Below are 26186 nucleotides of genomic sequence, written 5' to 3' on the forward strand. Positions count from 1 at the left end.
CAAGTAAAACATTGGACATTTTGAGAAAATTATTTTCTTCATTTGGCCTCTCTGAAGAAATTGTTTCAGATCATGGACCACAATTTCGTGAAGAATTTGCACAATTCACGAGCAAAAATGGCGTGAAACATACCAAGGTTCCACCATACCATCCTTCTTCGAATGGTGCAGCAGAACGCACTGTACAAATTGTAAAACTTGCCCTCATAAAACAAATGTTAGATCCAAATCCAAGGAAACGACGGTCGTCATTGGATCACAAATTGGCTAATTTTTTGATTACATATCGAAATACTCCTCATACAACTACTGGTAGAACACCAGCAGAGTTGCTTCTCAAACGACAGCCACGAACCAGATTCTCGTTGTTAAAGCCAAATTTGGCACAGTCCATAGAAGAGACACAATTAAGACAGAAAGATAAAGGTAGAGTAAAATAGAAAAGTGTGAAATTAAACCAGAAGGTGAGAGTGAAGAACCATCACCATAAATGGGTAAAGTGGTTACCAGGAAGAGTGGTGAAGATATGTGGTCCTCTCACATATTTGGTAAAGATGTTTGATAATGGACAGGTTAGGATTGTTCATATTTTACCTATAGACATGGAAGGGGTTGAAGGTGGGAATTATTCAATTATTTCTGACTCATCTGATAGTTTTGATGCATCAGTACCTAAATCCAATGTACTGGAAACAAATCCAGGAGAGAATCAGAATGAAAGTCTGAGTCCGAGTCAGGAAAACAAAGAGCCTGAAGTTAGAGCGAGTTCAAATGAAAATCAAGGAAATTCCGTTGAGGAAAAGGTTCCTCAGGATGAGCCTCGAATGAGTGTGAAATCAACATCATGTTTGGAAGGTTCTGTTTGAGAGCAAAGGTATCCTCTTCGAAACAGAAAACAAGTGGTAAAGTTAAATTTGTAAATATGGAAAAAAAGTTTATATCCTGTGTTAGGTACAAACATGAAAGTTATGATGTTTGTTATGATGGCTTCTTCATTAAGGAGGGAGAAGTGTTATGTCTGTAAGCTTGTAATGTTTGTAGCTCCACATTGTGGATGTGGACGTATTGTGTACTGCAAGTGCAGGGTTAATAATAAACAGAACCGGCAGATTCTGGAGACTTCCGAGAGAGCTGCCTGCCATGTTAGGAAGCTGTGTGTGCTGTGCTCTGTGAAGATATCACAGTGGTGAAAGCATTAGTTTCTAATCACATATTGAACAAAACAATTTAAAACTAAACATAGGAAGCATAGTTCACGGTAGACTAAAACTGATCTGTGAATGAGTAGGCACACAATGAGCATTGCACCAAATATACACACAACAGTATGTAAAATTGAATAGCTTAAGTTTATTGTGTGAGCTAATTGAGACGCAATGTGCATTTGCTTCACAAATCCTCACGAGATGAACACATTAATTACTTTGACTGGAAACTAATGCAAGGGAATTATTTTTTTCCCCCCGACCAAAGGTTCTTACATTATTATTTTTGAATTATTCTTCTGCAGTATGTAATCATTACTGAGAATACAAAATTATTTTCTAAAGGGGTAAAATCTTGCTTGATAAACATTTTTCATATAAAGTCTGTAGGTGGGGTGTGAAGTTTTCAGAATATCAAAATGTCTAAACAGGTTACATTTTTAATAATGGCCCGGATTTTTTTTTGGGGGGGGGGGGCCGCCATATGCTGTCGTAATCCTTGCAAAGGCCCCACAAGTTCCCGGCTTTTGCATGTACGAAAATCGGGAACTTGCAACCGTTGAGGTTTGCCGTGACAGATCCTCCTAACCAAAGAAAAATCTCACTGGCGTAGAGTTCAGCTATTTGCCTAACTACTGCCTGAGAAACCCTTCGGCCTGGTTTGGCCTGGATTGAAATGTTTTAAATTATTTTTCAAAAAATTTAATTTTTTTTAGTGTAAATGCTTCTTAAAGGGAATTTTAATTGTGAAAATGGGAACTTTTATATTCCAGTTGTGTAAATTATTTAATTATTTGGGGTTTTGTTTGTAAACGGAATCCCCATAAGCACAATGAGGAATCCTCCTTTCTGATAGAAGCACCTGGGTCACACAATCCCTGGGACGGTTCCAAACCACCTACGGCCCTGGGATCTGTGGGCCTTTACACAGGCGTATACCTGCAAGCCCAGGGCACGAAGTCTCCAAAGCCTGGGTAGATAAGTTCGGATATTTTTTTCTGAGTCGGAGGTGTACTCAGGAGGTACGCCTCAGACTGCAAATTCCAGCCCAATGTTATGTTTGTTGACCAGTACAAAATAAAATCAGGTTTGTTTCTGCATGCAAACTGCTTATTAACTAAGAGAAATCATAGTACCTTGTTTGGCTGTGCAAGTTCAATTGGAAACTTCAGGAAACGCAGTACTTGACAATGCTGGAAAAAAACAAAGACATGAGTCTGAAGTAACCGTTTCTACTTGTATTTCTATCTGCTTCATCAATCCTACTAGCAGAGACCCACAAAACATTTCCAGTCAAATTAGTAACTTTATTGCAACAGTCTCTCTCTCCTGCCCTCCCACCCCCCTGATCTCCCAATGGTTAATGCAACTGTCACTGAGTCTGGACCACGTGCTCCCAGACCCCACCCCAGGACAGACAAAAATGACTTATTATTGGCCTGAAATTCCAGTCTGAGGCTTCTTTCAGATGAACGCCTCCGACCGGAGAATTTTTACGAATTTACCTGGTGGTCCCAGAGGAGCGTGGGATACCAGTGGGGAAGCCTTTTCTTCCCGCGCTGCGAAGCACGCTCCAGTCCTCGAGGTACCCACGCAGAAGGCGCAGTCACGTGTGACTGCACAACCAGATACAGTATTCCACAGCTTTCTCATTAATAGCAATGAGAACTCCGTATTCACAAGTTCTCATTGAGGGGGAAAAAACATACTAAACACAATTAAAAAAACACCTCAATTAAAATACTGAAATTAAAGTTAATAAATGTCATTAAAAAAATTTTTTTATTATGGTTTAAAATAAACGTGTTGCAGTGGGCAGGGTTTTTAAACAGTGTTTTTTAATTTAATTTTCTGTTTTTGTATGTTTTAAAACTCGTAAGCCTGTAAAAGTAGGCTATGTGCCTGCTTTTATCAGACGCAAGAGTTTTGAGGACATTTGCTGGGCAAGATATGGGTAAATACCATAATCTTGCCCTTGCATATGTCCTCGCTCCCGAGATATGGCAGATTTCCAGCTTGACAGATCGGAAAAGCTAGTTTTCAGCGCTTGCGCATTGTGTGCTGAAAACTGGCTTTTGCGATGCCTTCCCAGGTCCGTATGCACTCCGTACAGACCCGGGGTGGCCGGGATTTCCAAGCGATTATAATGGATGGTTCTACAAAACTAATATAAGCAGCATCTCCAGCTGATTTACGCTAATTCATGGAATTACTCTTGATGAAATTGGCTACAGCCATGGAGAAGGAACACATCAACTTACAACTTTCTCCAAACATCTTCAAAGGAGATTTGTTCAATCAAGTTCAAACATCTGTTTATTATATAGATTGAGGAGGCGGGACCATTTCCTATTGAGTATTAATCGGAATGGGGAGAACATCAGCCAGAACCTTTAGCTATTTTTCTAAAATTTGAGTTTTAAATGAACTGTCTAGATCTTAGCTGAACACTCCATTTTATCTAAAAACTTACCACCAATCATATTATAGTAGTCACATTTGAAATCAGATTTCCAGCCAGCTGGCCTGCCTATATTAAAAATACAGCATGCATTTTGATCATGATGATTTATGAAGACAAACTCGTGGAAAATATTACACTAAATGTACAGGTGCTTTATTTACCAGGGTCATATTGGCTCTTTTAACATTTGATTAAATATGAAGTTTATTCAAAATCTTGTTTAAAAAATGAGCACCGCATTATATTTTGAAGACATTTCAAAGAAGCCTGGTGACATGGTTCATAAAGACAGCATATACCAGCCACACAAACCAGAATGTGCCCCCCCCCCACCACCCACCCCCAGCTCCCGATTCAATTCCCAGCTTGTACAGAGTTGTACTGGTTGCAATCAGGGTATTTGCAGGGTGCTATAATTGGCCTCAAAGCCCCTGTGCTAGGAAGGAAAAGGGTAGAAACTCAACCAAGTTTTTGATGGTTACCTCACAATCCTCGCTGTTAAATGCCTATGTATGTGAAGAGAGAACAGGATCAGGCTTGATTATGATTCCTCCCAGGATGAGACAATATAGTCAGGAGAGCAAGAGGGGGGAAATCATCTTTAAATGCAATACTTGGCTTTGTGATTTCCATGCCAAGGCAAAGGGAAACAGATACCCTGACTCTGCTTTTCATAAGAACATAAGAAATAGGAGGAGTAGGCCATACGGCCCCTCGAGCCTTTCCCTTATCCCAAGACTGTGGCCCCTAGTTCTAGACTCTCCTGCCAGGGAAAACAACATCTCAGCCTCGACCCTGTCAATCCCTTCAGAATCTTGTATGCTTGTGAGATCACCTCTCATTCTTCTAAACTTGAGAGTATAGGCCCATCGTTTGCATATTGTAGCTCGACAGTGCAAAAATAAACCACTTGAATTTTTTTTGTTCAGAACCTTAGTCAACACCAACAGGCTGCAGTTAAAAATAGCACAAGGTGCGATTTCAATCAATGATATAAAGCTATATATAAAGATAATGCCCATGTGTCAAGTTTGAGCAGCAACTCTGATGTGCCAAAAAAATAATCAGACCGACACTTGTGGTTCAAAATCTGTTTCGAGTCTGCTTACTGTATTTCCACCCTCCGTTACCAGTCTAAAACATTTATGTATGCAAACAGATACTTTGCATCACTAATTCTTTCTGGAACTATACATAATCATTTAAATGATGACAAAGCTTTCTAGGATCCAACAACAGAAATAATCAAATGTCATTGTCTAGCAACAAACAGTCCAAAACAAAAGGGTGAAGCTTATTTTCCAAGTTACTAGTATGGTTTTTCCATCTATGTGAACAAGTTGTTTTCTTCAGTCCTTGGACAGCAATGCACAGTGCCCGTAATAAAACAAGGGAGCTGGAGGCAATACATTGAAAGGAACCAGATATAGTAGGCATTACTGAGACACGGTTACAGAAAAATCAGGACTGGGAATTAAACATTGCAGGGTATAACATATTTAGATAAGATAGAAGGGGGTAAAAGGGAGAGGTGGAGTAGCTGTACTTATTGAAGACAACATAATGACTGGGGGGGAAAAAGTGTTGCAGTCATCAGTAAGACAGAAACAGAATCCATGTAAATAAAGATAAAAGATAATAAAGGATAACCACACTAATGGGGTCGTCTACAGACCACCGAATAGTAGAAGGGAGGTAGAGGAAGAAATATGCAAACAAATTCGGAAAATGAGTCAAAAACAGAACGATGGATTTCAACTACCCTGGAATTAATTGGCCCGAAGTAGATAAAGGGGATAAGGGAATGGAGTTTCGACAATGTGCACAGGACTCCTTTCTAACCCAGTATGCAAGAAGCTGAACATGGGAGGATTAGTTAGTTGATCTAGTAATCTGGAATGAACCAGAGCAGATGAGAAGTAAAAGTAGGGAACATCTAGGCAATAGTGACCATAATATAATACACTAAGATAACAATTGACAAGGACATAAGCATGACTACGACCAGGGTAATAGATTGGATAAAAGCCAATTTTGAGGGGCTGAAAATAGAACTTGGGAAAATAAGATGGACAACAATATTGGTAAACAATGATTGAGAACAGCAATGGGAAACATTCAAAACAGTGTTCAGAATCCAGGAAAAATATATTCTACTATACAAATTTAACTCTAATGAGACACCATGGATGAATAAAGACGAGAAAAACTGAGGACAAGGAAAGAGGCATACACAAAATCATGGACAGCAGGGGAGAGCATGACAAGATAAAAAAGGAAATATCTAAAATCCAAAAGTATATCAATAGCCAGCATGGATTTCAAAAGGGCAAGTCTTGCTTAACCAACCTCATTGAATTCTTTGAAGAGGCAACAGAGAGAGTAGACAAAGGTAATGTAGATGTAATTTATCTAGATGTCCAGAAGACCTTTGACAAGGTGCCACACACATAAAAGACTAATGAATAAGGTCAGAGAATGCGGAGTCAGGGGACAAGTAGCAGAGTGACTACCTAGCTGGCTGCAAGACAGAAAGCAGAGTGTAGAGACAAAGGGTAGCTATTCAGAGTGACAGAAGGTGGAAAGTGGAGTCCCACAAGGATCAGAGCTGGAACCACTATTCACAACTTCTAAATTTGCAGATGACGCCAGTTTTTTTTTGGGGGGGGGGGGGGGGGGAGTAGTCAATACTGAGGAGGACGGCAAAAAATTACATTAATAAACTTGCAGAATGGGCAAATAACAGGCAAATTAATTTCAAACACTGATAAGTGTGAGGTATTACATTTTGTTAACAAAAATAAGCAGGTCACATTACTTGGAAAAGAAGAATCTAAATGGGGTAGAGAAGCATAGGGATCTGGAAGTACAAATAAAGTCACAAAGTGGCGATGCAGGTTAATAAGGCCATAAAAAAGCAAACCAAGCAATAGGGTTTATTTCTAGAGGTATAGAATTTAAAAATAGTGAACTTATGCTAAACTTGTATCAAACCTTTATTAAACTACACTTGGAGTACTGCGTACAGTTCTGGTCACCGTATTTAAAAAAGATATGATAACACTGGAGAGGGTGCAAAGATATACATGGATGATATCAGAAATATGAGGGTGTACCCATCAGGAAAGGATGAATAGGCTGGGTCTCTTTTCTCACGTAAAGGCTGAGGGGTGACCTAACAGAGGTCTTTAAAAAGTCTCTTTGTACCCACTCTGTTTCCACTTGTGGGGAAGAACATAACTAGAGACCATCAATATAAGATAGTCACCAAGAAATCAAATGGGGCAATCAGAAGAAATTACCCAGGGAGTGGTGGGAATGTGGAACTCACTACCAGAGCGAGTGGTTGATTTGACTAGTATAGATGCATTTAAGGGAAGACTAGATAAGCGTATGGGAGGAGAGAATAACGGGTTATGCCAACAGAGTGAGATGAGGAAGGATGGGAGGAGGCTCAAGTGGAGCATAAACACCAACATGGACTGGTTGGGTCGAATGGCCTGTTTCTGGGATGTATATTCTATGAAATTTATAGTTTGAAAGTGAGCAAACAATGAAAAATCATTTTTGCACAAAACCAAATTTTAATTAAAAAGATCTCCTCTACACAGATAATCTGTTATACTCCTGTGAAGTTCCTTGGGACGTTTCACTACGTTAAAATACACTACATAAATACAAGTTGCTGTTGTTTAGTTTCAATTTTACAATAGAAAGACAGCTTTTGTATGTTTTTTTTTAAATCGCCCATCTGTGGAAACAAACGATTATAACACTTGAGCATTGCACCTGTTTTGCCTACCAATATATTTAGAATTAATTACAATACTCAAGTGAAATGGCCAATCCAGTCCTATGGACTACTATTTGAATAGACTTATATGCATGACATAAAAAACTGAAGTGATAAACTGACACTAGCACATTCTTTTAAAAATATTTGTGAAGTTATACAGTCACAAAAATATCGCTTGAAGCTAGGTAAAATCATGAAGAAAAAGGACATGTGCCACATGTGATCCAACAAGGATACAAAATTCCACTACACAAAAAACAAGCAATTCACTTATTCTTAGAACAATGAATTAACCAATGTTCATCCATTTCATAACTTCCACATTGAGAATTATGGAATCAAACAAAGGGCGGAATTGATCAATACCAACTACCTTGTATTGATTGGCTTCAAACCTCAAGAGTATAAAATCCTATTCTCCACTTTACCCCAGCTAAACTTTGAATTGTTACAATTGCTCCAAGATACCTTTGCTCATCATATATAAAAGCAAGCCTACCCTTCCAATGAAGTCAAGCAGGATCTTGTGCACAAAATAATTTGGTACAATGCCCTGGGCATTCAGTAAATTAGTTTACTGTTACAGTACTAGATTATATTTTGCATTTCCACTACACACCCATCTCCCCACCAATAATCACTTCTGAGGACGATTTATATATCATCCCAGACATTTTTGTGACAGACAAAACTAAGATTAATTCAGGTGGTCAAAACCGTAACTAACTGATACCAAAAGTATCTGAATCCTACAATAAAACCGTTGGAAAATGCACTGCTTGAGAAGATAATCTGCAATACAGCAGCACTTCACTCGAATGATCTACAAGTTCCACTACATATAACCCGATACACCTCCCCTTGCCCAGCAAATCACACCTCCTCCCCACTTCAGTTCCCCATCCTAGCCCTGAACCCCATCTTTCTCTCGTTTCTCCCCCATTTCCCCTCATGTCCTCTCTCAGTTCATCACATCCATGAGACTCTATTACATGTTCCCTTGACATCATTCCCGCTAAACATCTGACCATTAAACTTCCCTTGCTGGCCTCCACGCTAGCTGACATTATAAATGATTCCCTCTACTCAAGTATTTCCCCCTTACTTTTCAAAACCACCATGATCACCCACCTATCAAAAATCCAACCCTCGATCCTCCCATCGTTGCACAACCATGTCATGGCAAAACCTCAGTTTCCTTTCAAGTCATTAAACCTCCCAAATCCATGCCCAGCTTTTCTGCAACTCCCTGTTTGAATTAAGATTCCACCTCTCCACAGTACTGATCAAAGTCACAAATGACATCCTCTGTGAATGTGTCCGTGGTACAATATCCCCTCTTGGCTGCCTTTGCCAGTCAATCACACAATCCTCCTGCAATACATTTTTACTGTCCATTCTTACCCATTCATAGCCAAATCACCTCCAGCAATGGCTTCTCTTCTTGCCCCGTTTCTTCAAGAATCCCCCAAGGATCTATCCTTGCTCCCCTCTTCCTGATTCACATGCTGGCCCATGACAATACCATATGCAAACATGGGGTTAGCTTCCACACATTGTGACACCCAGCCTTACCTCTTCACAGCCTCTCTCGACCCCTCCACTGCCTGTGTTGTCAGACTGCTTGTCCAACATCCAAGTCTTGGATGAGGCACAATTTCCTCAGGTAAACACTGGGAAAATCCAAGTGTTCCTTTCCACAGATTTCTGACGAGTCCAAAGAGATTGGAAAATGAAGGACCATATTGTTTGTCCAAGATAGCCAGAGCCCTAATACACATTTGGAATTCCTCCATGTTGCTTTTTCTCCCCATTCAATTGTACAGGTACTGGAACAAGTACCTGGCATCGCAAATCCAAATAGGTTGTTCATCCCCAATGATGTGTAGCTCAGTAACCGAGAGATATTTTACACCTTGCACACATCGCCTGCTAGATTTGCAGCTCAAACATCAATTCCCATTGATCTCAGCTTCCTAATCAGCTCACCACGCAAAGGTTCTAAATGTAACCTCCCTTAGCTCTGCAAATTGCAACGCTCAACATGTCAGTATTTTCAAAACATGAACTCAGCGTTGTCAGCAAAGCCTCAATATCATCATGAAATACAATAATGCAGATCCTAGTTTATTTAATGGGCTGCAAGCTAGCACTTATTTGCCACCTGTTTACTGTGTCAACGTGTACTGGATTCAGCAGTTCTTGAAATATTGTAGGAAATTCAAACTAATTAAAAAATTTCCAACACTGACAAGCAAACTCCAATTAAACAATACATTAAAAGTTGCCTCTGTTCAAAGTAACTAACAATGTTGTAAGCACTTGGTAAACAAAACCTTTTCAACTAGGTGCCACTTACTAAGTTACTGTGGCAGGTCGGGGCCATAAAAGGAGCAGCGAGCGGCGGCCATGGGCAGCGTACCACTTCAAGGTACAACACGAACTGGTGCAGGAGGGCGACGGCAGCGAAGGGGGTCGTCATCAAGGTCCAGGTCGGTGATTGGAGTGTGGGCAGGTACAGCAGGAGCAGCGAGGTCGGGGCAAAGGAGCGGCGAAAGAATGTAAAGGATGTGATCGGGACACGGGAGAGGCGAGAGTTCGGGGCCAGAAGAGGCAAGGGTCCGGGGCAGCACAGGCCAGCCACACTGCGATGTGTGCGCGCACTAGGCCCGTGCAGCAGAGTCGGTCTCCAATTGTCTTGGGTAATCCTTGCCACTGGACCAAGACCTAGCTCTGTCAAGCCCGTGTGGTGGCTGGTGTGCAACGGCCACTGTACGTTAAAAAAAATCCATGCACAGGCATCTTCCACCCTTCAAGATGTAGTTCGGGACTTGGAATATTAGGTCCTTCATTGAAACACCTGTGAACTCATCCCTTTTTGGCGTGGAAGCAAGTCATCCTCATTTCGAGGGACTGCCTATGATGATGATACTGTCAAGAGCTGAGTGGCAAATGGCTGACTCAGGCCAAGCACAGTAAACGACAACATTTCAAAACGGCTTTTTGTTTGCAAAATTCGGCATTGTATTTTTATACAGTTTTTTTTATGCTGCATCTGCTTTGGGAATGTATGATCACTGCTGCCATGACCCCAACTTGTCTTCAATTTTCTTTTTTTTGTCAGTAGTATAAAGTTTAAGTTTACTGAAGGGGGGGGGGGGGGCAGAGAAAGAGACGATTAATGGGGCTCCAGCTGAAAATGAAACTAAATATAACCAAAATGATCAGCAATCATTTAGAATCCGGCAAGTGGTTCAACAAAAGCCTCCAAAAAGAGATGCGCATATTGTATGGCATTGGAATTATTTTCCCCATCTCTCGGGCTACTTTTATATACAAGCACAAGTAAGCTTTGGTCCTGGGGAGAGAATTACATTATCCTCTGAAAAATGGGCCACCCCATTTCAATATCTGCATTTTGATAGAGGAATATACTGAAAGCTCAATAATTAACAGAGAACCACAATTGGGAACATTGTTTGTGCAGCTATTAGGCAACAGTCAGCAGAAACAGCTACCAAAACAAAGCCGTGTATATAGTAAAATATAAACGGTTTATAACTGCAGTCCAGAAAAGCCCCAGGTTTTGATCGCCAATTAGTGTTGAGTTGGCTGATCTCAATCAGGGCAAAGGAAGAGCCATTACAATTGGTCGTTCAGTTAGGGGGAGTGGGGAAAATCAGTCAGGGTTCCCCATTCCAGACTGCTGTTCAGGTGAATCCTGTAGGAAGTACATATATCATCAGATGAAGACTGGGTCAGATTCAACTTTATGGCTACCTATAAAGAATAACCTGCATTCAATCATGGTTGAGACTCGCACATGATTAATGGTCACTTGGGCAAGTTACAGAAGGCCAGCAAGGTGTCACAACCATATCCAATCAAGAAGGCAACTCCTTCAGAAAGGGGGAGGGGGGGGAGGAGGGGGGGGAGGGGGGGGAGGGGGGGGAGGGGGGGGAGGGGGGGGAGGGGGGGGAGGGGAGGGAGGGAGGGGAATTGGCACAAAAAATGACTCACCATGATCTACTTATGAGAAAATAAACTGCATACAAGCATCTTACACAATAAGCAATTTCCTGTGCACAGCAAAAATTACTTGGAATTACTCAATGTGTCATCCTTGGTTCAACAAACCTGTGTGTGGGTGGAAATAATTAAGAAAAGCTGAACTTCTCAATTGCCAGCTGTCTGAAAAATCCAGTGTTCATATTCTGCTTAGAACAAATATGCTACTAGATACGGAAACCATTTCTCCATACAGGGTATAGAATACAGCTCTTGTATTGATGCCCATTTGATCTATTAGCCTGCTGACACTCACCAAGGCTCAAAAATAACAAATGACCACTTGTGTGTTTGGTAAGAGAAGGATGCTGCCATAACTAAGCCATTTATCGGAGATTTTTTTGTTGTATGAGTATTAGCATCATAATGGAGCAGATCTCTGCTAAAAAAAAATCAGTCATAATCTAAAGTTGAATAGTTGCACAAACACCTTTTCTTGCCATGTTTTCCTCATATACATAGATACAACAGGCAAAAGTGATTACAAAGGTCACAAAGTATTATGTGGCAAAACAATATATCGCACAAGGGCTTAAAAGTCCCAGAGAGCATTTTCAGAGAATAACGTACAATTTATCAATGGTAAAACGCCTGTGGAGTGAAATGCTGCACCCCAGCCAACAGCCATCTCATTTAATGGCTTCAAAATTGAAGCTTTGAAAGATAAAGCAGTTGCTCCAATACATCGGAGTATTATTTGACAGTTTATCCCTGCATTTTCATCACCATACGCAGAATACAACCTTTATAAAAAGGTCCCAAGTTAGAGGTACAGTCAAAAAAGATCCCATGTTTCATGTGGCCTGCTATACCAACTGTTAAGCTATTTATTTTGGGTGAAACTTGACTCAGTGGTAGCTTTCACATTTCAGATGGACTCGAGCACATAATCTAGGCTGACACTTCAATGTGGGATTGAAAAAGTGCTGCATTGTCAGGGGTGGAATCTTTCAGTTGAGTCATTAAACCAAATCACATAACTTGGCCTTTTAATAAAGGCACCACTCTGGCTTTGGAAATGGTGAAGCAAATGCAGGGTGAAGCAGTATACAATATTCAGATGTATTGGAGTAACCATTTTATCTTTTAAAAGCTTGAACATTATGCCCTTGAACGAGCTGTCTGTTGGATAGCATCCAGATAGACCCAAAGGATCCTATGATAATATACAAAGAATAGTTATCTGCGTATCATGGCCAGTATTTATCGCTCAAATGAACACTAACTACATTTCGAAAGTATTTTGTTGGTTATGGAAGGTCTCAACATGCAATGCGCTACATAAATTGATGCGTTTCTTAATTTATTCTCCCCTCGCACTACTTTTTAAAAAAAATCAATTTCAACTAGCTTTCCATTCAAATGTTAACAAAAAGGTATTGCCCCAATTAAAGAGAAGCTGCAATCAAAAATTGAATCAGCTGCCCCAGACATGCACATTTATTGTATTTATTTCAATAAATCATTTAGGTGGAAAATATCCTAAGTCACACAAACTTACACTTTTATCATGTGCCAAGCTACGACACCTCATCAGACAGTGCCATTCATTGTATCCATATTCCAACAGGGCAGCAGTGATACTAGCCCTCCCTATATGGCTCAGAGACATGGACTATATACACATTATCAAACTTGCTTCCACTCTTAACATGAGTTCTTCGATGGCTGTGCAGTCCAATACGAGAACCACAGTTTCTGTCACAGGTGGGACAGATAGGCATTGAGGGAAGGGGTGGGTGGGACTGGTTTGCCGCACGCTCTCTGCTGCCTGCGCTTGATTTCTGCATGCGCTCGGTGACAAGACTCGAGGAGTTCAGCGCCCTCCCAGATGCACTTCCTCCACTTAGGGCGGTCTTTGGCTTCACGTTATTCGCAACTACATACAGGATACATAGTAAGACAGCCATTATCATGCAACTGATCACGGTTGGATGACCAATATCTTTAAAACCCAGACACCCTATTGTAAATCCATAGGAATATACTGAAAACTTTGCATAAGTAAGCCAGCAGCCACATAGGTTTCACAAAGTTAACCTGCCGACTATATAACAAACATTGTATTCGGGGGGCAATTTTCCTTTTCTTTGCTGTTATGCGTACTGGTTGCAATTTGCCTTGTAACAGAATTTAGCATCATAGGCCAGAATTGGTAGATTGTGAAACAGAATAATTACTCCATTAAAAATGTACAACGCTACAAGGTAAATAACATTTCTTCAAAAGCATAAACTGTTTTAGGTATCCAGCAGAATGTGGGGGAAATCATGTGCAGTAAATTCAAACTCTTGTTTATAATGCCTCAATATAAATCCCATCATTTGGCCGGCTCCCAAGCAGCACATTACAATGAAGTTTTAATGGGCCCAAGTTTCCACATGATTTGCGCCTGATTTTTAGGAGCAACTGGTGGAGAACGGACTATTTTAGAAATCGCAATTCTCCACATTTTTTTTTCTGCAGTTCTAGTCAGGTAGAACAGTTCTAGTTTAGAACAGAATTTGTTCTTCAAAAGGGGGCGTGTCCAGCCACTGACACCTGATTTGAAAGTTTCCACAGTGAAAATGTACTCCAAACTAAAGTAGAATGGAGCCAGTGAAGATTTTTGTAGAACTGAAAAAACCTGTTCTACACATTAAAAAATTAGGCGCAGGTTACAAATTAGGCGTCCAGAACGAGGTGGGGGGGAGGGAGGGGGGGGGGGAAGGGATCTCATTAAATTCGACAATAAATCCTTATTTATACTTCTACAAATATTATACAAATAAATCCAACCTGAATAAACATTTATAAGCCAAGAAAAGATTAAATAAACCATCTTCCTACCTGTGTGTAAGTGCTTCAGCCAGGGAGAATTCTGCAGCCGTTCGTGTCGCTGAGCGGGAGGGGGGGGGAGAAAGAGAGAGAGAGCGAGGGAGAGGTCAGGAGGGAGCGAGAGAGAGAGAGGGAGAGGGAGAGGGAGAGGGAGAGAGAGAGAGAGAGAGGTCAGGTCGGATCGGATCCAGTCCGGGTGTCGGGTCCAGTGGGGGGGACAGGAGCGCGGGTCGGGTCGGGTCAGTCCGGGGGGGGGGGGGGGGGGGGGAGCGGGGGTCGGGTCGGGTCGGCGGGGGGGAGCAGGTGTCTGGTCGGTCGGCTGGGGGGGGGGGGGGGGGGGTGTCAGGTCTTGTCGGGGAGCAGGAGCTGGCCGTGGGAGGAGCCTTATTCACGCAGCCCCAGTGAGGCCATTCAGCCAGGGCTAGGGGCTGCGTGCTTCGGGCCCCTCCCACACAGTTCGGCGCCTGGAGCTACTGCACTTGCGTGCCGACTGTAGCGCGCATGTGCAGAGGTCCCGGCACTGTTTTCAGCGCCGGGACCTGGCTCCGCCCCCCCCACAGCTCATGCTGGCTGCGCCGAGGGCCAGAGAACCTGTAAGTAGGTGGAGAATACCGAGGATTTTTTTAGGCGCCGTTTTAGGCGTGAAAAACGAGCGCCCAGCTCGGAGGGGCGCCCGTTTTTTTTCTTGTGGAAACTTGGGCCCAATGTAACTATAGTACATTTATTGATAGCGTTGTGAACTTTTTGTTCTAAACACATTATATTTTATCAAACCTAAATTGTGATAACTTATATCAAAAACCCTGAAGAGACCAATAACATAAATTAAGGAAATTCTGGTATTCATAATTGCCCAAGAACAGAAATTTGTTGGTGATAATGAAGAGAATAATATCACTTAAATTTATACAGCACGTTTAAAGTTAAAAAAAAAGACTCCAAGGAACTTCAATGAAAATTGTATAACAGATGCTGAGCCAGGAAAGGAGAGATTCGGAGAGATGACTTAAGGCTTAGCTTAAGAGATGGTTTAGAGTAGCTTTTTGAAGGAGCAGAGAGAGGTGAAGAGGCAAAAAGCTTTAGGAAGGGAATTCCTCAGGCCCTGGCAACTTATATGTCTGCTGTCAATGGGGGAGGTGCACTACAGGCTAAAGTCAGAGAAAGTGCATTTAGGGTGGATATACGGTTATCGATGGCAGAGATAGGGGTTGGGTGAGGCTAAGAATAGACTGAAGGACAAAAAGATTTCAAACCTGAGGCATTGGGAGTTAATGTAGGTCAGCAAATGCTGGAGCGGTGCATGATCAGGACTTGATTTGAGACAGAATAAAAGCAAGAGTTTTGGACAAGTTGGAGTTTACACAAAGTGGAACATGGCAGGTGACAAAGTCATGCATAATAATTTCAGAGACTTTAAAAAAAAAATTAATTCATGGGATGTGGGTGATGCTGCAAGCCAGCATTTATTGCCCATCCTTAAATGCCCTCGAGCACGTGATGGCGTGCTGCCTTCTTGAACCACTGCAGTCCGAGGTGAAGGTACTCCCACCGTGCTGTTAGGAAGGGAGTTCCAGGATTTTGACCCAACGACTATGAAGGAACAGCGACATAGTTCCAAATCAGGGTGGTGTGAGACTTGGAGGGGAACTTGCAGGTGGTGATGTTCCCATGCGTCTGCTGCCCTCGTCTTTCCAGGCGGTAGAGGACGTGGGTTTGGGAGATGTAACCAAAGAGACTTTGGCAAGTTGCTGCAGTGCACCTTGGAAATGATGCACATTGCAGCCATGGGTGGGCTGTTGGTGGAGGAAGTTATGTTTAAGGTGGTGGATGGAGAACCAATCAAGCATGCGTTGTCCTGGATGGTATCGTGCTTCTTGTGTTGTTGGAGCTGCACTCATCCAGACAAGTGGAGGGTATTCCACACTCCTGGCTAATACCTTGTAGATGGTGGAAAGGCTTTGGTGAGTCAGGAGTTGAGTCACTCGCGGCAAAATAACCAGCCTCTGACCGGCTCTTATAGCCGCAGTACTTAGCGGGCTGATCCAGTTAAATTTCTGGTCAGTGGTGACCCCAAGTTGGTGATGGTGGAGGATTCAGCGATGGTAAGCCCCTTGAATGTCATGGGGAGGTGGCTAGACACTCTCTTGTTGGAGATGGTCATTGCCTGGCACATAAGTGGCAAGTAACATTCGTGTCATATCAGCCAATGCCTGAATGATGTCCAAGTCTTGCTGTATGTTGGCATGGACTGCTTCATTATCTAAGGAGTTGCAAATCGAACTGAACGCTCTGCAATCATCAGCAAACATCCCCACTTCTGGCCTCATGATGGAGGGAAGGTTATTGATGAGGCAGCTGAAGACTGTTGGATGAGCTTGGATGATGTGGAATCTGTATGGGTGGAGCTGCGGAATACCACAGGATAGAAAACGCTGGTCGGAGTTATGTACAGACCACCAAACAGTAGCAGTGAGGTTGGGGACAGCATCAAACAAGAAATTAGGGATGCGTGCAATAAAGGTACAGCATTTATCATGGGCAACTTTAATCTACATATAGATTGGGCTAATCAAACTGGTAGCAATACGGTGGAGGAGGATTTCCTCGGGATGGTTTTCCAGACCAATATGTCGAGGCACCAACAAGAGGGCTGGCCATCCTAGACTGGGTGATGGGTAATGATAAAGGACTAATTAGCAATCTTTGTTGTGCGAGGCCCCTTGGGGAAAGAGTGACCATAATATGGTAGAATTCTTTATTAAGATGGAGAGTGACACAGTTAATTCAGAAACTAGGGTCCTGAACTTAAGGAAAAGTAACTTCGATGGTATGAGACGTGAATTGGCTAGAATAGACTGGCAAATGATACTTAAAGGGTTGACGGTGGATAGGCAATGGCAAACATTTAAAGATCACATGGATGAACTTCAACAATTGTACATCCCTGTCTGCAGTAAAAAATAAAACGGGGAAGATGGCTCAATCGTGGCTAACAAGGGAAATTAAGGATAGTGCTAAATCCAAGGAAGAGGCATATAAATTGGCCAGAAAAAGCAGCAAACCTGAGGACTGGGAAAAATTTAGAATTCAGCAGGAGGACGAAGGGTTTAATTAGGAGGGGGAAAAGAGAGTATGAGGGGAAGCTTGCCAGGAATACAAAAACTGACTGCAAAAGCTTCTATAGATATGTGAAGAGAAAAAGATTAGTGAAGACAAACGTAGGTCCCTTGCAGCCAGATTCAGGTGAATTTATAATGGGGAACAAAGAAATGGCAGACCAGTTGAACAAATACTTTGGTTCTGTCTTCACGAAGGAAGACACAAATAACCTTCCGGAAATACTAGGGGACCAAGGGTCTAGTGAGGAGGAGGAACTGAAGGAAATCCTTAGACAGAAAATTGTGTTAGGGAAATTGATGTGATTGAAGGCCGATAAATCCCCGAGGCCCGATAGTCTGCATCCCAGAGTATTTAAGGAAGTGGCACTAGAAATAGTGGATGCATTGGTGATCATTTTCCAACAGTCTATCGACTCTTGATCAGTTCCTATGAACTGGAGGGTAGCTAATGTAACACCACTTTTTTTTTTTAAAAAAGGAGGGAGAGAGAAAGCAGGTAGTTATAGACCGGTTAGCCTGACATCAGTAGTGGGGAAAATGTTAGAATCCATTGTTAAAGATTGAATAGCAGTGCACTTGGAAAGCAGTGACAGGATCGGTCCAAGTCAGCATGGATTTATGAAAGGGAAATCATGTTTGACAAATCTTCTGGAATTTTTTGAGGATGTAACTAGTAGAATGGAGAAGGGAAAACCAGTGGATGTGGTGTATTTGGACTTTCAAAAGGCTTTTGACAAGGTCCCACACAAGAGATTGGTGTGCAAAATTAAAGCACATGGTATTGGGGGTAATGTACTGACATGGATAGAGAACTGGTTGGCAGACAGGAAGCAGAGAGTCGGAATAAACGGGTGCTTTTCAGAATGGCAGGCAGTGACTAGTGGAGTGCCGCAGGGCCCAGTGCTGGGACCCCAGCTATTTCCAATATACATTAATGATTTAGATGAAGGAATTGAATGTAATATCTCCAAGTTTGCAGATGACACTATGCTGGGTGGCGGTGTGAGCTGTGAGAAGGACGCTAAGAGGCTGCAGGGTGACTTGGGACAGGTTAGGCGAGTGGGCAAATGCATGGCAGATGCAGTATAATGTGGATAAATGTGAGGTTATCCACTTTGGGGGCAAAAACATGAAGGCAGAATACTATCAGAATGGCGGCAGATTAGGAAAAGGGGCGGTGCAACGATACTGACATGGTACATCAGTCATTGAAAGTTGGCATGCAGGTACAGCAGGCGGTGAAGGAGGCAAATGGTATGTTGGCCTTCATAGCTAGGGGATTTGAGTATAGGAGCAGGGAGGTCTTACTGCAGTTGTACAGTGCCTTGGTGAGGCCTCACCTGGAATAGTGTGTTCAGTTTTGGTCTCCAATTCTGAGGAAGGACATTCTTGTTATCGAGGGAGTGCAGCAAAGGTTCACCAGACTGATTCCCGGGATGGCAGGACCGACATATGAGGAAAGACTGGATCGACTGGGCCTGCATTCACTGGAGTTTAGAAGGATCAGAGGGGATCTCATAGAAACATATACCATTCTGACGGGACTGGACGAGTTAGATGCAGGAAGAATGTTCCTGATGTTGGGGAAGTCCAGAACCAGGGGACACAGTCTTATGATAACGGGTAAGCCATTTAGGACTGAGATGAGGAGAAATTTCTTCACTTAGAGTTGTTAACCTGTGGAATTTCCTACCGCAGAGTGTTGTTGATGCCAGTTCATTGGATATGTTCAAGAGGGAGTTAGATATGGCTCTTATGGCTAAAGGGATCAAGGGGTATGGAGAGAAAACGGGAAAGGGGTACTGAGGTGAATGATCAGCCATGATCTTACTGAATGGTGGTGCAGGCTCGAATGGCCTAGTCCTGCACCTATTTTCTATGTGTCTATGTTGAGTCTGAGAGACTGCCCTGAGGAACACCTGCAGCAATGTCCTGAGGCTGAGATGATTGACCTCCAACAACCACCTTCCTTTGTGCTAAGTATGGCTCTAGCCAGTGGAGAGTTTTCCCCCTGATTCCATTTACTTCAATTTTACTGGGATTCCTTGACACCATACTCAGTCAAATGCTGCCTTGATGTCAAGGGTAGTCACTCTCACTTCACCTCTAAAAAAAAACTGCTCTTCTCACGATGTTTGGACCAAGGCTGCAATGGGGTCTGGAGCCAAGTGGTCCTAACAGAACCCAAACTGAGCATTGGTGAGCAGCTTATTGCTGACCAAGTGCTGCTTAATAGCACTGTCAACGACAGCTTCCATCGAATTGCTGATGATTGAGAGTGGACTGATGGGGCAGTAATTGGCTGGATTGGATTTGTCCTGCTTTTTGTGGACAGGACCTATCTGGGCAATTTGCCATTTCGTCAAGTAGATGCCTGTGTTATAGCTGCAATGGAACGGCTTGGCTAGAGTTGTTCTAGCCAATATTTATCCCTCAAGCTACATCACAAACAGATTATCTGGTCATTATCGCATTGCTCTTTGCGAGACCTTGCTGTGTGCAAATTGGTGGTTGCATTTCCTACATTACGAGAGAGTGAGTACACCAAGTCCTTCATTGCTGTAAAGCACTTTGGGACGTCAAGCGGTCATGAAAGGAGTTATATAAATGGAAATTATTTATTTCTTTACTCGCAGATTTCCTGTGGCTTTTCTGACAGTGAGTCAGAGGTTGTAATGAGATCAGGAATAGTAAGCCAAGTAGCATTACCAGGAACACCAACTTATCAGCACTGGAACTCAGCCTTAGGATCTGGGAGTACTGAAGTGGGGCCAAGGTTTGGCAACACCATTTGAGAGGGGTGGGAGGGGAGAGGAGAGAAGTCTAAAGGTAGAGACCACTGCAAGGGGGGGTGGGGGCTCAAGAAACATTGTGATTAAGCAAGAATTTTTAAAAAAAATAGTCTATACATACTATTAACAAACATGTTAGCATGAAACTAGAGTTTCATGAAGGCTAGAGTCTAAGTACCAATTACAAGAGTAGTCAGAGACTTGTTACATGTCTACAATTCTTTATCTACATATGAAATACACTGCCATTTAATTATGTGGAGAGTGTGGAAACTGGCAAATACACATCATTGAATAGGATACTGGGGAATTTACTAGCAGCAAAACAACTCTTTTTTTCACCAGTTGGATATGCATCGGTGTCCCACTGACAATCTGTAGCAGCTTGAAATTTACCCGCAGAATTAATCATAGCAAAACTGTAAACTGCAAGAATATATTTACAGAACAAGACATCAATCTACAAACCAGTTTGCCTCAAACCAGGCTATAACAAGACTTTGTTAAATAAGGGCGTGACAATACAGAAGCACATGTAACACAATTATCTTCACACTATCAATTGTGAAAATGGGAGGAAGAGGGTTAAAAATTTAATTTCCTGATTAGATAAATGCTTAAGGAATTTTAAGTATTTACAAGGCTTTAACAAAAACATCCACATGCAGCCCTTCAGACCGACTGCAGAAGTCTCACCATTTTGGTCAAAGAAAGCCAGAACAGAAGAATCACGAGTCAGAGTCAAGCCTTGAATATGAATGTTTCCTTAACCTTAATCTTCTCCTTGAAATTACAAGCTTCATGTCCAAACATTCAAAGGGAATCAATTACATTCCTAATTAAAGCGCAACTATCATAGAACAGCAGGAATGAAAATTTCAAATCCATGAATCAAGTTATGAAATTATTGTATGGAGTATCTTTTAGTGCTGTATTAACCCTGAACAACTAAAATAAACACTAATTTAATTTTGACCACCTCTTCTGGTTCCTGATCTTTCCTGTAATCATAGCTATAATGTCCACAGCCAAAATGTAAAATAATGTACGCATGATCTGCAATTATACTTGAAAACAGTAGTCAGTAATTGTATCCCACTGTACAATTGTACATATTTTCTGAAGAATGCAAATTATTTAGCAGATTGGCATATGGTACAACAAGTCCTTAGTATTTTATCTCCATCATTTGTTATCCCATGAGCATTTTTTCCCCTTCTAAATGTTTAGCCAATACAACTCCAGAAAACTTTAACCTTGTCGTTGACGAAATAACACTTAAAACGTAATTGTTTATTTTAAGAATGGTTATGTAACCTTTAAACAGAGAAAACCAATTCTAAAAAGAGATTATCAGAGTTGCAGGCGAACAGTGGGAATGAAATCATAGTCCCAACACATTGCTGCATCCACAGCTGCTTCATCAATGACCTTCGTTCCACCATATGATTAGCGATGGAGCCGTTTACTCCATTCAAAGCTCCTCCGATAATTATACAGCCCATGCCAATAAGACCTCAACAATATCTTGGCTAGGACTGCGAACTGAAAGGTAACATCCATGCCATATGGCAACCACCGTCCCCAGCAATAAAGTGCCCAATTACAACCTTCAACTAGCCCTTGTACTTCCCGTACTATCAAAATCTTGGGGAGTCACCAATGTCCCAAAGCTTAAACGGACCATTCGCAACAACTATGGCGCTACAAAACCGGGCCACGCCTGGGTAATCCGCAACAAGTGGCTTACCTCCTGATTCCTCAATTTCTCCACAACCTACGAGACTAAAGTCAGGAGTGTGATAAAATATGCACCTGGTTCAACCACAACACTCTAGAAGCGAGACACCATCCAGGACAGAGCAGTCCAATTGAATGCATCCCTAACACTGAACTCAATATCCACCCCAGCACACTGTGGTTCCAGTATGTACTTGCGACAGGATGCGCTGCAGCAACTCACCAAGCTTACTTAAACAATAACTCCCATCCCTGCAACCTCAACCACCAAGGAGGACAGATTTGCAAGACTACAGGATCAGCATCACCTCCTAATTTCCCTCCAAGTCACGCACTGTCCTGACTTGTACGTCATAATTCCTTGGTCAAAATCATGTAATTTCCCTACCTAACACCATCATGGAAGCCTTATTAACACAAGGACTGCAGTGGTTCAAGGAGAAAGGCCACCACAACCTTCGAATGGGCAACACATGCAGCTTTGACAGCATTGCCCACATCCCAAGAACAAAGAAAAAGGGCTAAACTATTAAAAGTGGGATTGGGGGGGGGGGGGGGGGGGGGGAGAAGAAAGAACTCGAAAGGACAGGGACAAAGATACATAGGAATGCTGGTTGCCCAAAATATGTTGACTTGCTTTGTTTTCTAGCAAATAGAAAACAAAAAGGGAAGAAAAATGTTCTATTCCTTTATTGTCAATATTTGACAACTTCCATGAAGTCAAGCAAAAAACCCAAATTCCACCTTTGACCGACAGTGGTATTTTCCCCTCATTCCTAATATATTTGCACACAAAGACAACAGTTGGATGAATCAAACAACATCAAAAAATCTGAGCAAACTCATGTCTGATGCAAAGTACATTATTGTACAAGAACATAAGAAATAGGAAGAGTAGGCCATACGGCCCCTCGAGCCTGCTCCGCCATTTAATACGATCATGACTGATCCAATCATGGACTCAGGTCCACTTCCCTGCCCGCTTTCCATAACCCCTTATTGGTAAAGAAACCATCTATTTCTGTCTTAAATTTATTCAATGTTCCAGCTTCCACAGCTGCGGCAGCGAATTCCACAGATTCACAGCCCTCAGAAGAAATTTCTCCTTATTTGTTTTAAATGGGTGGCCCCTTACTCCAAGATCATGCCCTCTAGTTCTAGTCTCCCCCCATCAGTGGAAACATCCTCTCTGCATCCACCTTGTCAAGCCCCCTCAATCTTATCCATCTCAATAAGATCATCTCTCATTCTTCTGAATTCCAATGAGTAGAGGCCCAAACTACTCAACCTATAAGTCAACCCCCTCATCCCCAGAATCAATCGAATGATCCTTCTCTGAACTGCCTCCAAAGCAAGTATATCCTTTCTTAAATATGGAAACCAAAACTGCATGCAGTATTCCAGGTGTGGCCTCACCAATACCTTATATAGCTGTAGCAAGACTTCCCTACTTTTATACTCCATCCCCTTTTCAATAAAGGCCAAGATACCATTGGCCTTCCTGATCACTTGCTGTACCTGCATACTATCCTTTTGTGTTTCATGCACAAGTATCCCCAGATCCCGCTGTACTGCGGCACTTTGCAATCTTTCTCCATTTAAATAATAACTTACTCTTTGATTTTTTTTCTGCCAAGTGCATGACCTCACACTTTCCAACATTATACTCCATCTGCCAAATTTTTGCCCACTCACTTAGCCTGTATGTCCTTTTGCAGATTCTGTGTGTCCTCCTCACTCATTGCTTTTCCTCCCATCTTTGTATCATCAGCAAACTTGGCTACGTTACATTCAGTCCCTTCTTCCAAGTCGTTATCGATTGTAATTAGTTGGGGTCCCAGCATTGATCCCTGCGGCAACCCACTAGTTACTGGTTGCCAACCAGAGAATGACCCATTTATCCCGACTCTCTGTTCTCTGTTAGTTAGCCAATTCTCAATCCATGCTAATATATTACCCCCAACCCCGTGAACTTTTATCTTGTGCAGTAACCTTCTATGTGGCACCTTGTCAAAGTCTTCTGGAAGTCCAAATACACCACATCCACTGGTTCCCCTTTATCCACCCTGCTCGTTACATCCTCAAAGAACTCCAGAAAATGTGTCAAAAATGTAGTACGCAAAACAAGGAATACCATCAGCTTTCGACACTAGCTTGCTAATGCGGTCTTTAGCCAACTGAACACATTAAGCCAAGGTGACAATATGAGCTGCACACACTGGAGGCCTGCTTTGAACCTACATAATGACTTAATCTGTTATCGTATTATACATCACATTAGGGCTTTCTGTAATGCAGCTACTGAGCTCACAGCTGCAGACTGTAGATGAAAGGTTGTATTTTCTATGCACAGTATATTGTGAAGGAAGTTATGTTCACATGTACATTCATAAGCCATTTCCTAAACTTTATGCAGCCCCAAAATTGCCAGAGTTTAAAGAAAAGTAAATTGATGACAATCTTCCCCTCTTACATTACATTAAAAAAGGGTTTATTAAAAAGTAAATGGAGAACGGCTACATTCTTACCTTACCAATCTTCAAAAATAAGTTTTAAATTATTAATGTTTAACCTGAATAAAGTGATTTACAAACCGGCTTTGAAACTTTAGTAACTGTAGTAATTTGAAATTCCAAAATTTGTCATTTTACTGCAACCAGACTGCAGCCAAAATGAGTACATGCATGTTTTTAAAGTAATATTTTAAATGAAATTATAAAGAGATTATACATATGCTGGAAATTTTAACCATTTAATTATTGGATATTTTTTATTTCCAGCTATCAAACTCCAATCTTGAGTGAACGACAGCAAACAAACCTGCATTAATTTCTAAAATTAATGAAAATGCAATCACTGTTTTGTTGAGCCTTTCAAAAATTGTCAGGGTTATCCAAGCAAAGATCATTAAAGTTTGATAGGATGCACCAAATTTTCAGTAAAAATTATACAACATTTATGAAATGATCTGAGAATTATAGATATAAATCACTCCACATAAATGTCATTATATGTTTGTGCTGTAAAAATGGGAAAGCTAGATATGATTCAGTAATAAAAGTTCGGACTACTACAATCTCAGATTAATGTTTAGTAGACTTTAAAGTATTTATAGGTGATGGTCATGGGGCGCAAACGAAAACAAGAAATACTTGGTGGGCCCAGTATGAATGGATTTGTTCTAAGGTTATCTGGAGCAGAGTGGAAAGAATTAGTTCACAATTATGGATGCACCCACCAGGGCCCATCAATGAATCAGGTCGGTGAGTCAAGCAACCGTATCCTGGAGTACTATCAACATTCCTGGCTCAGGTATCAGACAGCTAAATCCATAGGATCAACTTGGTTGCAAATTCCTACCACCAGCTACATCATCTTGGTGCCCAGAACCCCAAAGAGATGCAAGGATGAGCAGATGTAGCTTAATGCAGAAAAATGTGAAGTAATATATTCTCGAAGTAATAAGGAAAGACTGTAAATGATAAAGATTTTAAATAGAGTCAAGGAGCAGAGATATTGAATGCACACAGTAGAGGAAGAAGATAAAGTACCAGAGAGATGAGGAAAACTGAAACAAAGAGGAACCTACGAGATTTAATAAAAGTTTAAAAAAACGGTACGAGAGAAAATTATGACACTAAAGATTGATAAGTCTACAGAACTCTATAACCATCTCTGGGTATTATATGAGCCAATTGTAGATGCTCTCGTCATGATCTTCCAAACTCGCTCAATTCAGGAAATGTCCCCTTGAATTGGAAATTGCCAATGTCACTCCATTATTTAAGAAGAATACAAGATAAGCTAGGAAATTATAGCCCTGTTGGTCGAACGTCTGATATGGGGAAGTTACCAGAATCTATTAGGGACAGAGTTACTGTGCACTTGGACAAATATGAAATGATCAGAGAGCGCCAACGTGGATTTGTAATGCGTAAGTCATGCCTAATGAACCTAGTTGAATTTGAGGTGGTAACTAAAGTCATCATAGAACATAAGAATTAGGAACAGGAGTAGGCCATCTAGCCCCTCGAGCCTGCTCCGCCATTCAACAAGGTCATGGCTGATCTGGCCGTGGACTCAGCTCCACTTACCCGCCCACTCCCCATAACCCTTAATTCCCTTATTGGTTAAAAATCTATCTATCTGTGACTTGAATACATTCAATGAGCTAGCCTCAACTGC

The 26186-nt window shown here is 41.8% G+C and overlaps 1 protein-coding gene across 2 annotated transcripts in view; it reads right to left on the reverse strand.

Annotated features, from left to right (window-relative positions):
* Nucleotides 1-26186, reverse strand: part of ippk (inositol 1,3,4,5,6-pentakisphosphate 2-kinase) — an 88987-nt gene that overhangs the window by 51795 nt on the left and 11006 nt on the right. For both annotated transcript variants that reach the window (XM_070895398.1, XM_070895397.1), the window contains exon 2: nucleotides 2342-2398. In XM_070895398.1, coding sequence (XP_070751499.1) covers nucleotides 2342-2398 — 57 coding nt within the window. The remainder of the gene's footprint in view (nucleotides 1-2341; nucleotides 2399-26186) is intronic.

Source organism: Pristiophorus japonicus, chromosome 12 (assembly GCF_044704955.1).
Source record: "Pristiophorus japonicus isolate sPriJap1 chromosome 12, sPriJap1.hap1, whole genome shotgun sequence".
NCBI classification, from domain to species: domain Eukaryota; kingdom Metazoa; phylum Chordata; class Chondrichthyes; family Pristiophoridae; genus Pristiophorus; species Pristiophorus japonicus.